Consider the following 13,399-nt stretch of genomic DNA (forward strand, 5'->3'; position numbering starts at 1 on the left):
AACTACAAGTTAATACTACAATGATATTCATCATTTTAATGATTTTTAAAACCCTGGAGTTCTTCAAATGTGGGTTTATTGACAAGTTGTTTCAAAACCTAAAGAGCAATTCATCTCAGTTTTGCTACATGTTACGTTGAAACCGCGGTTCCCGGTGTGGAAAAGTTGGGAGAGTCTAAACTAGTCTCGCCAAGGAAGGGAGGGACGGGGGGAGAATGGATTAGCTGTTCAGCAGCAGGATGACAAAGACGGTACGGAGCGACTCGGCAGTTCGCCTCCTCTCAATAAAACACAAAGCAAAGCGACCGTTCGGTGGCGTAAAGACATCAAACGAATTCTACACGGGGGGGTGGAATCCGATTCCTGAAGTGAAGAGTCTGCGGTAAAAACAACCGGATTCTTGCTGAAGAAAGGCTCGCGTCGGCGCCCCGCGCTGGCAGCGACTGAAAGCGAGTCTGCACGCGGCGGGGCTCGCTGGTACTGCAGCACCGTGTCAACAAATTGCCAGGCCCGTCATGACAGCTGCTCAGTGCCTAATCCTATCCGTCACAAGCCAGCGTTAAGGCAGCGGATTCCCCCTTTTGTGGTTCGCAGAGCCAGAAATAATTGATGGCTCCTAATATTTCTGGCACCTAGGAGGAGGAGAAAAAAAAACAACAACTCGGCAGAGCACGGATAAAAACTTCCATCGGGAAGCGGATCCTGGGGGCCACTTCGGCCAAATGCGCAAAGCCGCCGGCCCTTCCAGATCTTTTTTTTTAAGGAAACGATCATAAATTGCGCAACGGGGCCTAAACGGAAATTTCCAGATCTTACGTCATGTCTGATAGAAGCTCCATTCTTCAAAAAATACAAACTCGTGCTGGAGAAAAAAAAATGTGCAGGGAGGCCAGAGTTAGACTTGAATAAAAATGAAAAATTAACTTTCAAGCCAGCCCAATGAAACACAACCTTTGAGCTTCTATCAAGGCCCATGTCTTTAGTACCCTTCAACTAGTTAGCCCTTTTAATAATATCCGTTTTTGGCAATATTTCAAGCCTTCCTGGTTGCAATAATACGGAGCATTGTGTCTTGAGACAAGTATGGAACCCAAAGCACCCTTAAAAATGATGCAAAGCTCTAATTCTGAGACAGCTCAAGGAAATCCGGCCTTTTTAAGTCACCCCCTTGTGTAAGTAACCAAAGTCGCAATGTGAGCCAGTCTGTCTCTTTTAAATGTCTATTTCCAAATGCAGGATCTTACAAACAGAGACACAACTATGATGAGCAGTGATTGCTAAGCACGGTTCAACAGCAAACAACACATCTCACAAGCAACGATCACTCAGAAAGTTTACATAGTCATGCATGGCGCCTCTTTTATGAGAGGGAAAAATTGCTGGTCACAGACAGTTAAAAATGCTTCAAGACACTGCTGTGATCCTTACTGCGCATTTAACACATCTGTTGTATGGAAAAGTTAAAAAGTTCAGGCAGGCTGTGCAACGGATGATTAGGTTTGTCACACAAGCAAAAACTTTCCAACCCCCTTCCCTTCCTGGATAGAAGCCAATACATTTCATCCTCCTGAAAATATATCTGCTTCTTTCACGACAAAGTCATGAAAACTGGTTACAATCTGAGTTTTTACAGTACAGCTGTTAGGATGCGCTTCTGTAACTTTGCAAAGTCCTTTTGCCAAAGTAGGATCCATTTGCCAAATTCCACTAGAACATTGAGTCCCCAGAATATCTTTATCTTTTTTCACAGATTTTGGAAGTGATAAGCTCGTTCAAGGCCTGCTGCTTTACAGACATTCTGTACAGGTTTCAGACTGGAGCAGAAGCAGCAGACATGAAAAGAAAAAGTCCCCACTTTGATCTTGTACTGAATTCCTGTCTAAACGGACCACAGTCTCTGCATTTGACACTGGAGCTGCAGAAGCCAAAGCTGTTGTTTTACCCGGCTTTCTTCAGAATGCCATTCTAGAACCATGAAACCCCATTAGAGACAAACTATCAGCCTTCATTTGAGGAGCTCAACAGATTGTTTATAAAACCAAGGTGAGCAGTGCTCAAACTTTTAAGACTCTAGTGCTGCACATTTGCATAAGACCAGTTTCATTATAGCCACATTAAATAAAATGCATTTTTAGACAAGTGTTTAATTTTCTTACACTTTGTTCAAATGACTAAATGATATAGGCACATACATCCATATAGCCTCTTTTATCCTATGTAATGTTCTGGAAAACCGCAACTAATTTCTCTTACTGACACACATAAAAACCGATATAAATATCTGGCAATGCGAAAATACCCATTTATACATACTTACCACTTCTTTTACAGACCTAATTGGGTGCTGAAGAAAACAATACTTGTGTAGCAGTATTATAACTGTTTGACACAAAAAACGTTAAGAACCCACAGGACTAATTAAAGAGCTCACCATTCAGTCCATCAATAATAAAAAAAAGTGTTAAATGACTTCTAGAAGCACTGACTTGACTATTTTCCTACCTTGTCCCTTGTTGGAAGAGGCCAAAGAAACACTTAAAAGAAGTGGTAAGTTCTAGAATTCTAGAACAGTGGTGCAACTCTCACCTCACAGCTACTTGGAGTCAAGGGAAGGTGGCTTATTTGTCCTCCAGCATTATTTTCAAAAATCTGAAAGTTAAAAACAAATTGTCACTCTATAAGTAACTGTAACTAGGCAACAGACACTATAAATAGGCACTGCTTTTTTTCAAATTAAAAACTCGATCTTAAATGTTAGCTTTGATACTATTTCCATCCACAAAACCTTCCAGGCTTGATTGGAAATAATAAGTAGTCTAACGATGCTCAAATTATAACTCCTGTGGTGGATACATGAAAAAAAAAACTGGCTGGTTTTCTAAGTCGTCAGATCTTTTTTTTCCCCCCAGACTGCTGTCTGTCTTGTTGTGGCCTGAGCTCTCTGGCACGGGTGACTAATCCTGCACAATGCAAAGCCTGACTTGGCGCACACAGGCAGCTAATTCTGTCTCCGTGCGAAGCGAAGCAAGGGATATCCTCGCATTCTTCACCAGCGGCCGTCTGAGGCTCAGACCACTAACAGTAGCCACAGGAAGACACTCTCCTGCTCCTCTCTGGAGAAGAGGGAACATGAGTGAACACTGCAGTGAAAACGGACAAATTTCACCTAAGGTGATACCTCATAATGCTTACAAAACAGGACAAAAACTATAGCTGCAGCAAGGCAACGCAGAAAGCCTGTTCATTTCCAAAACCTCCTACCCAGTTCCTATCCAGACTCTAAAGTTTTCCCTCCCTACCCCAGCTTTATCCTCCACTCAACTGCTGCGTCATACATCCTTATAAAATCCCATCGCCAGCAGCCATATCACCCTGCAACTCACAACTGGCCACCCATTAAAACTCAGTAGGTGTGAGCCTGGCCAGTACCTGGATGGGAGACCTCCTGGGAAAAACTAAGGTTGCTGCTGGAAGAGGTGTTAGTGGGGCCAGCAGGGGGCGCTCACCCTGCGGTCTATGTGGGTCCTAATGCCCTAGTATAGTGACGGGGACACTATACTGTAAAAAAGGCGCCATCCTTTGGATGAGATGTAAAACTGAGGTCCTGACTCTCTGTGGTCATTAAAACTCCCAGGGTGTTTCTCAAAAAGAGTAGGGGTGTTACCCCGGTGTCCTGGCCAAATTTCCCCCTGGCCTTTACCAATCATGGCCTCCTAATAATCCCCATCTCTGAACTGGCTTCATCACTCTGTTCTCCTCCCCGCTGAGAGCTGGTGTGTGGTGAGCGTTCTGGCGCACTATGACTGCTGTCGCATCATCCAGGTGGGGCTGCACACTGGTGTTGGTGGAGGGGAGTCCCCATTACCTGTAAAGCACTTTGAGTGGAGTGTCCAGAAAAGTGCTATATACAGTAAGTGTAAGCAATTATTGTTATTATAAGCATCACTGCGAAGTTTTAATTTTTCTCTATGTCACATTTGCCCTTGGTTGCCCATTTACTTTCAACAAAATCACTATCCCTATAGTGTAATATTATGCAAATAATGTAATGGAGATAATGTCAAGATAAAGTAAATATGAAAGTCTCACATACCAGAATAAAATGCCGTTAGTAAACACAAGCAAAGACATTATTTAAAAAAAACATGGTTGTTTCTGGATGACGCTGACCAAGTTACATGAGGTTTCCCAGCATGAGTGACGACTGTCTACTACAGTATGTCTTTAGAAAGACCTAAAAACTTTTAAGCATACACTTATGCTTAAGCACCACATAGCTCTTAAAATATTCACCAGCCAGTAGCAACGCTTATTTCAAGCAGAAATAATGCTATTAGGTGAGGAAAGCACAGCAGATTCCTTACAAGAATCTTGACAGCCTACAAAATGTCCCAGAATTTTTTACCCTGTGGCTGACTCACATTTTTAAAAGTCACTATCAGCACAACGTCAGACAGACAAAGAATTAATGCGTTTAATGCTCACAGGTATTACCCCTTTAAGAGTTCCAAACCTTATCCTCGTTGACGGGTATGTTGTTTCTTTAAGGGTACAGCAAATGTAACCGGAGGAAAGCTTAGCAGGTTTTGCAGTTATGAGGGGCTCACCTTTTTAAAGGTAATTAAGATCTTGTAACAGTTTCCCCATATTAAACTACCTGTCCTGGAAACAGGAGCAGTGTGCTCTGTTACAGACATAGACCTACAGTACTTAATATTTAGTGAATGACAAGGCAAGTCACACAAGCCATCTGTTCACTGCTGCAGGGCTAGTTTCACTCCATGCAATTTACCACATATGGGCCTTAATAATTCATGCCAGGAGTGCTTTTGCTTTTGAACAATGTCGCTTCCAACAACAAAATACCAGACACTAAAGTTTTATGGACAGAACTCTCACTTATTAATGATATCAAATTTGCACATAAATGGAAAAAACGAAAATGCATCCTGGGAATGATTTTCTAAACCCGGGAGATGAATGGCTTTTATGGCGTGTAGCCTGTTCACCTCTCGGGATGAGGGCACGGACCCGAGCTGTACCGTTTCGAGTCAATTCTGAGCAGGGGGTAGCAGTCGGGGCTCCTAACAGCAGCTAATGGCTCAATTACTCTGTCATACACACCGAGTAGGTTCAGTGGATGAAAGGGAGACGTGGTTAGGCCTGTGTGGGCTTGGCATTTCAAAATGGAGTTGAAGGAGGGGAGGGGGGTTTAACGAGGCTGACCTCAGAAAAAATGCAAGAGACGTTTACTGGGATTATTACTCAATTGGCAGTAATGATAGTGCTACAATATTATCTTTACAGGATTCCAACCCCAGGCCATGAACTGGAAGCCAGATGCTCTCATATGCAGAAATAGCTGTCCTTTTTTTATTACTGTAAAAGTTGACTTATGAAAGGAAAGAAATGAGAGGCGGAAAAAAAAAACATGAATAACAAATTCGTTCCACAGTCCTAAACCAGTGGCTCCGACTTCGGCACTCTAAAGAGTGAGTGTTCTTCGCCCTCAGCGTCTTCCCGAGTTTCTACCAGGAACTACAGCGATACGGGCTGCGTCTCTGTGGCGTACCTGCGACACGGACGGCCTCTTCTCCTTGCCCCGCTTGGTGAGGCTGTCCAGTCCTTTGAGGGAGGAGAAGAGCCCCCTCTTGCTGCGGACCCGCTGGGACAGGGACAGAGATCTCTTCCGAAGCATTGCCTCGTCCCGTGAGCAGATCTGAGCGCATTCGGGCAGAGAAAGAGAGAGAACACTCAGAAAACAGGCACACAGGGACTAGACTGCCCACACGTTGACAACGGGCCCAGCCACACGGCTGGCCTGTGAGCCCTCACAGACATCAAGGCAGGTCCACCCAAGCAGGGGCTGAGAGGAGAGGGACTGGTCTTGTTTGGAATTAACCAGATGTCAGCACTGAAAAGTCACTGTGTGAGGCTTGTGCATGTCCACTCTACACAGCCACCTGGGACAGAGGGGGTACCTTTCCAAATGCTGAAAATCAGGAAGCAGATTCTCTCAGCCCTGGAGAGCACTGAAACACAGCACAGAGCTCCTCAAGGACGCAGTGGGGATTCAGCCATCCACCCATTTTCTAACCTCTTCATCCAATACAATCTACCATGGACGGGACGCCAGGGCACACAGACGCACACAGACGCACACAGACGCACACAGACGCACACAGAGACCAGGGCCAGTTTCCCAGAAGACAATTTACCTGCCGGCGCGTCTCTTGACTGTGGGGGGGGGGGAACTGGAGCAGATGGAGAAAACATACAAACTCCACACGGACAGACGCCCAGGTCAAGGAACCAAAGCCAGGCCCCCGAGGCAGCAATGACATCCCATAGAGGGAATTATTACACCTAATTATAATATACTATAACCTTTCTCTTTTTAACTTAGGTGTTGTGACTGTCTGAGTTATTCGATTAAAAAGTCTTTACCAGAAAAAAAAACTGTTAGATCTGCGTCCATTACTGTGTTATTTTCACTTCGTGGGAGAAGAAAAAACGAATTTTGAAAAAATAATTGTCCATTTGTTAGAACCTAAAAGAACTTTAGATGAAATAAGGCCATTCAGACAACCTTGCCTATTCGGCTGCTAGGAGTTTAATGGTCTAAGAACTTAATTAATCCATTGCTCAAGAAAATAAGAATCACTGTATTAATATATTATTGCCAAGCAGACAGGAAGATGGACGGACTGTAAATGTGCTTGATTAAAACAGGCCAATTTCAGGAAACAGACAAGACACCACTGTGTATTCAGAGTCATTATTACTCTTCTCCTCCCTCCCTGTAAAAGATCACCAGCTGACCTGACAGCGCTCCTCCCCTTACGATGCTCTTACCAAAGCGTGGAAGGAGGAGACGGAGAAGATGCCCAGCCTACTGAGAGCCATCTTGGAGGGCCGGCTGGCAGCTGCCAGGAGGCTCTTGGGATTGGGAAGCTCTCCCCCTTGCAGACTTGCCAAGTAGCAGCGCATTCGAAACAAGTCCATGTTAAACTTCTCCAGGTTCTGCTCCCACTGCTGGATCTGGGCAGGACAGGGTGCAAGACAAAGGCCGTGGGTCAGATGGACACCGAGACAGCTGTCATCGCTTTCACACGAGGAACGGGAATGCCAGAGCAGGTTCCCAGGAGGGGGCAGGGCACACGTCTAATCACTTCCTGGCAAGCCTCTCGCTCCCCGCAGTAAACGTCCGACAACAAAGGTGATGGGGAACAGAGCCACACGAGCCATTAGGAAAACATGTGCACCAATCACATCGCAGCAACCAGAGACCGTGACATTGCCAAGTATAAAAACAGATGGGTTCTGCCTCCTTTTCTGTGGGAAAACGGTTTTTGTTTAGTTTAATAGTCTGCCTTTCCTGTACACAAATCCCTAGGAAGGTGAAAATTAATAAGTGTGAAATCTTTTTTTCCGTACAATGGAATTCCCAGAGTCCTCCTGGTGACAAACTATTGGTAATATATCAGCATAAAGTGAACCCAGCCAAATCGGCCACATGTAAATAAAGATCAGAACAACATGTAAACTCTAAAAATCGAGTTACTTTTAGCTATCAGAAAAGGTGTCTCCTCACTGATGCGCAGTTACACCACAGTTTCGCTAACAGAAAGGACTAAGAAGGGGGGAGAGAAATATACACATTAAACAAGGTGATGCATTTGTCGTCTTTCACTTCAAACCTTAAAGGCACAGGTACGCCACCAGCCATTTTTAGTTTCACAAAATTGACATTAAAAGACATTAGTCTTTTCCCCAAGCCGAAGAGTTGCTTTACAGCGTGGTACCGCACAGACGACTTCGTACACATTTAAGACGAAACATAAAAGCGCTCTCAGGACTTTCCACAGAATCCTTCTTGGAATCCTGGCGCTCAAGACCAGCAGCGCGATCTGTGGGAATGACAATGTCAGGGCTAATACAATTACCAGTAGGTATTCTAGGGCACTGGATGGGATAATGCTGTCCACAGCTCTGGTACTAATTTGCGAATCACAAATAGTAACTTTATCTCTTTAAGGAATCCAAGGAGGATTAGGTTTTTTTCTTGACAGACAGCAGGCAATGAGTAACAACATAGTCGGTGTGGCAAAAGAATGGTTTTACTTGCATGAAGCCTACATGAGCGTGTGCGTTTCACAGATTATGCTACTATCCTAACAAATTTAAGCAGTACGGTCTTTCAAGAACTCTTTCAATTGAATATTAAGCATCTGCTTGAAGAAGGAAAAAAATAAACCAAAGCCTATTTATGCAAACCTGCCTTTTTAACACTTCCATGTACAGTTTACATATACATGGTCCGAGAATATTCAGGAATCTAAGGTGGAGTAAAAATGTTTAGTTTTCTACATTTCAATAAATTAATTGCTTAAAAAGCAGCAAATTTCGAAACTGAGCTATAGTTGTAGAATTTCATATGCATTACCAAATGACTGCATTGTATAAGTGAGAAAACACAAATCAACATTCGAGACTGCCTTATCTTGTCATCAATTCAGGCCAGAATTCACAGGCTTGTACATTTCAAAGAAAGCCCGCTAAAAGAGTCCTCAGGAATGTGTGCAGGGGAAAACGCACTTTGTCGTGTTTCATTTTAGGAGTATTGCCAGTTCTACACCAAAACAGACCCTGCATGACTGTCCCTTCACAGTCACCACATACTGCATCCATCTGGTTAAATGAGTCACCAACATCAATGGGACGTTATTTGATCACATTTTTGCCATTGTAAAGATACAGAAAGAATGTGTGCTTTTGGGGAGGAGGGAGGAGTTACAGATATTTCTCTCCATTATTCTTTGAAAGGGGCTGACTTAATTGTTTGAACTCTTGAGATTATCCTTTAATTTGCGAGAGGCCAAGAAGTCTACTTCAAACAGACCTCATGGTCCCGATTTCACGGACAGGACATCAAAGTCATTTGGGGCTGGAGATGAAAGTCTGGCTCTCTGTCGACTAGTCAGGGCCAGTCTCCTTCACTGCAGCAAAGACTGAGGGGCCCCTACGCAAAAAAACACACCGACTTTCCCATTTTGCATGGTCATATCAAAAGCAAAAAAACCTAGGAAATACATTTTGTATTCAAAGGGCAGCAATTTTCACAGTTTAAGGGAAAAACATTTAAAACAATCAATTTCAATCAGTCTTTTCACATTTTAGAAAAAAACGTAAAGATTTTTTAGTTAAAATATCCATGCTAGCAGCAGATGAACCAGAATACAGCATCACAGGAGAGTTCTCTTATGCCTGGGGTAATTCCTAGTTGCCCCAAGAACAATATACAACCAATTTCCTGACTTTAAAGAGATTAAAAAAAAAGAGTTTTAAGCTAACAAACCTCCTGCCTTAATTCCCTCTGCATAGATCTCTTTTTTTTCTCTGATTTGTAACAGGGTACTGTAGATATCGGAACTCAATGTCGTGCTGGCTTGGGCACAGGCAGAAACAGTTTTGCTCCAGGCAAGTCCATGATTTCATCTGGTTTTCTCTTCAGGCTCAAATACTTTGAAAGTCGATAATATGAAGTAAGAGCCTATTACCACAAACATCTGGAATACAAATTGAATGCAGCCGGCAGTGGCAGCATGCCTCGCACTATACAGGCATTCACAGTCTAACATTATACTCCGTCAGATCCAGTTGATGAACTGCATTTTGGAAGTTAACTTTGTAGCTTCTTCATCTGGGTCAAAATCTTTACGATTGCATTTTTCCCCCCACTCAAAATCAGTTTAAATCTTAGTTTTATGCAAGTCCCTTTTCCTGCCACTTTATTGTAATTCCTTTCAGCCGAAGGTAAATCAGTAAAAAAAAACAAACAAATCAGATGGAATTTACCTTCTAGGACCCCACAAGTATCACAAGCATCAATCCCCTTTCCTCCAGTCTGCTAACACAATTTCATTCACTTTCATTCCTTTCTGTACCTAGTTCCAAGTTCAAGCGGGGAGCTGCATCAGCATAGGCTGCAAAGGATCAGGTAAAGGCTTATTCCATCTTACACCGGGAATCCACCCCGCAGGTGTGGATATAAAGGCGCTGTGCTTTGGATGAGGCGTAAAACCGAGATCCTGACTCTCCGTGGTCATGAAAGATCCCAGGGCGTTTCTCGAAAAGAGTAGGGGTGTAACCCCGGCGTCCTGGCCAAATTTCCCCCTGGCCTTTACCAGTCACGGCCTCCTAATAACCCCCCTCTCTGAACTGGCTTCATCACTCTGCTCTCCTCCCCACTGAGAGCTGGTGTGTGGGGAGAGTACTGGCCCATCATCCAGGTGGGGCTGCACACTGGTGCCAAGACTGAAACGAACGAAGTCTCCCCGCCTGCCCTCACCTGGTTCTCGATGGCCTTCCGGTTCTTCGGGTCGCTGACGATGGACAGCTGGAGCTCGGCCATCTTCTTCATCTTGCCGTCCATGTCGATCTTCTGCGCCAGGCTGCGGGTCTGGCTCCGCAGCAGCCGCACCGTGTCCTCCTTCCCGTGCCTCCGGGCGAAGAGCGACGCGCTGGCCGAGTGGATGGCGGTGACCCAGTTCTCCAGGTCGGTCTGGCTCGTGGCCTGCGGGACACGCGGCCACACAGATCGCCCTGAGAGGCTGGCCTCCGAGGCGCCCGGGCTGGTTCAAGACCGTGGCCGGAGAAACAAACCCCTCCCAATTTCAACCCGACAACCCGTTAACAAAACTAAACCCCCCCCACCCCACCGCCGATTGGCTCTGACAAAGCCCCACTCCTCACTTTGTTCGGAAAAGGTGTGAAAAACCACTAAACAAACGCTTTGTGGCATTGATGCCAGGGCTACGTTCATTTTCCCGACAGGAAAGGGCGACGCCAACAATAACTTGCCTGCGAGCCCTGGTTTTCCCCAAACACAAAAAAGCCCCACTTCCCCCCCACAAAGGAAATTGATGCGTCTTTTGCTGCTGTCAAACGTTTTCCCCCTGCAGTGAGATCCACTGGGTTCACTGGCCGGACCTATCTGTGCCAGTTAGCAGTATACAAACGAAAGGGCAAGGTCATCGAACGGGGTTTGCCTTCAGGAAGTTTTTAAGCTAAAAGCAGCAAAAAAGCCCCATTTTATTACAAATCAAATTTTAAAAGAAAAACGTGAGCAACTGACAAGCTGTACAATGGTGTGGTGAAAGACGTAGTCAAACAGGAAAATACTGCATCAGCTCATCCTTTGGATAAACTTTCTAAATATTCCATTAATAAGTCCTTCTGTTTTTTAGCAAGATTTTTACACTCATCAGCCTCCATTCTCCACTCATTAGTCAACGATTGCCTGGAATTAGGGGTAGAGGAAGATGAGATTTCGAAATAGTACCAGACTGGGGTGTTGTCAATGTCTGAAACAGCTTCTTTACCTTTACTTAGTAGATATATAAATAAAAAAATCTTGAAAAACACAAACCTGAAAGAGGTAGACATCCCCGAAGGTATTACTTAGGCAGAACACGTTCTCTTTCTTGGGATGTTCGGGCACAGACTGTACTATGCTGTCTTCAGCAAACAAAGCGTAGCGAGGAGATAAGTCTTGTTCCATCGAATTCTTGCCATAGGTTTCATAAAACAGGAGTGTGCAGCCTTCGTGAAATAAAGAAAACAAACTCACGTTACTGCCCAGTGCAAATACAGATGACAGCAAGACAGAGGGGGCTTAGGGCATGTAAGCCTATGAAGATGCACACTGTATTCTCAAGGGGAAGCTGCCATTTTAGGAGAAGAGCAGTCTGTCTGGACTGCAGGGAGGCCAAGTCACCAAAACCTTCAGCCTTGAGTGTGATAATCCAGACTTCACACTGGCGCTCAACTCACGGCTCATTCTACCTCAATACAGACTTACACAAATTGGCATGTATACCAGCAAGGCTTCCTGGAAGACATACTCAAACAAATATGACTGTGAAAACCAGGAAACAAAGGAACTCCAGAAAATCCAGGTTTGTTGCTCAGTGACCAGCTTTTTCTAAACAGGAGAAGATTAGCAATTAAGGACCATTAACGCCAATAGAGACCTAAGACACATATACCCAAGTAAAAGCAGACCGACTAAAAACCCATCAATTAGCCACTTCCTCTTTCCTAAAAGAAGGTATTGCTCCCTCAGCCCAGACAGGAAATGCTTCAGTCTTTACACAAGACAAGCTTAACTATAACTGTCAAGAACACCATCTTGCAGTTCATGCTCATTGGCAGACAGATTAGAGTGTCTAAATTTCCCCCGAGAGAATAATTTGACAGTCTGACATGAATGGTTTTAAACAGTTTTAAACAGAATCATGCCCCCAAAATGCAGTGTTAATGTATAAAGCACTAGCAGGTGAGGAACCAAGTCTGACTTGATATCCTGTTTATACCTGAATGATAAGCAAAAACTAAAATCCAATTTATCATTTAACTCAGCTTAATTTTCACCTATTTTTTTCTTTCCCATTCTTAAAAGGGTAAATTCATACCGAAGGTCACTTTTATTCAATTTAAGATGTATTATCCCTTGGGGGAAATGTGGTTTATGGCACAGTCCAATACAATACAACAAAGACATGCAAAGATTACCAACAAAGAAGACAGAACAACAGTGTTTCAGGAGATAGTTACTTCACATTGTCTGCGAGCGAGACTGCAGAGGGGATGAAAGATCTCCTGAGTTACACCTGAGGACACAGAGGCGTCCCCCAGATGGGAGCAGTGTAGATTCACAAGGGAGGAGGTGAGACACACACTCCATAATGCCCACTCCATAATACCCCTCTCCTCGGCTTGTTTCATCACATGCCTGGTCAGAAGAGGCAGCTATGGTGCAATAAGGTCAGTTATCTTTTCCTCTGAAGCCTGCGAGAGGAGGCAGCCCTGCCTGCGTGTTCCACTTGAACACGGATTACTCCAGTGAGTCCAGACAACTCCAGACCAAAGATCTCTGTGCTATTAGGCCAAGAGAGCCTCTCAGTTCCACACACTGAAAGACTGGTCATTATTTTTCATGTGGGCAAGCTGCATACTTCATTTTAAATCAAATTGGTTGGGCAACATGCTTATAGTTTGCTCTTTGTCTTTGGAAATGTACAAACATTTTTGCATTTACCTATAAGAACTGAGAGCAGGAGTCATTCTTTTGAGAGAGTAGCCCATACATGTTGTCAAGGCAGAAACCCAAGCCTCTTTCAAAAAACAGATGGATTTTTCTTGCCTTCTGCCATAAGACTGTACAACGCATCCACCTTGTGTCTGGGCAGAGGCAACATTGACAGTGACCTGTTTCTGGACTGAACAGTAAACCGATACATCTGTTCATTTTCTTTTTCGCGTTAACAACTGTTTTTGTGCAATATATGCCAGGGACCTGGGCAATACATTTATATTTATATTGTGCAATATGAGT

The 13,399-nt window shown here is 44.2% G+C and overlaps 1 protein-coding gene across 1 annotated transcript in view; it reads right to left on the minus strand.

The window, feature by feature from the left end:
- Nucleotides 1-13,399, minus strand: part of LOC148840091 (rho guanine nucleotide exchange factor TIAM2-like) — a 60,181-nt gene that overhangs the window by 38,763 nt on the left and 8,019 nt on the right. Inside the window, exons 3-7 of the mRNA XM_088909424.1 lie at nt 11,432-11,604; nt 10,352-10,576; nt 6,856-7,041; nt 5,573-5,719; nt 2,587-2,649 (exon numbers count right to left, since the gene is read on the minus strand). Of these exons, the coding sequence (XP_088765550.1) occupies nt 2,587-2,649; nt 5,573-5,719; nt 6,856-7,041; nt 10,352-10,576; nt 11,432-11,604 (794 nt within the window). The remainder of the gene's footprint in view (nt 1-2,586; nt 2,650-5,572; nt 5,720-6,855; nt 7,042-10,351; nt 10,577-11,431; nt 11,605-13,399) is intronic.

This window comes from Atractosteus spatula, chromosome 2 (assembly GCF_055471065.1).
Source record: "Atractosteus spatula isolate fAtrSpa1 chromosome 2, fAtrSpa1.hap1, whole genome shotgun sequence".
In the NCBI taxonomy this organism is placed as follows: domain Eukaryota; kingdom Metazoa; phylum Chordata; class Actinopteri; order Semionotiformes; family Lepisosteidae; genus Atractosteus; species Atractosteus spatula.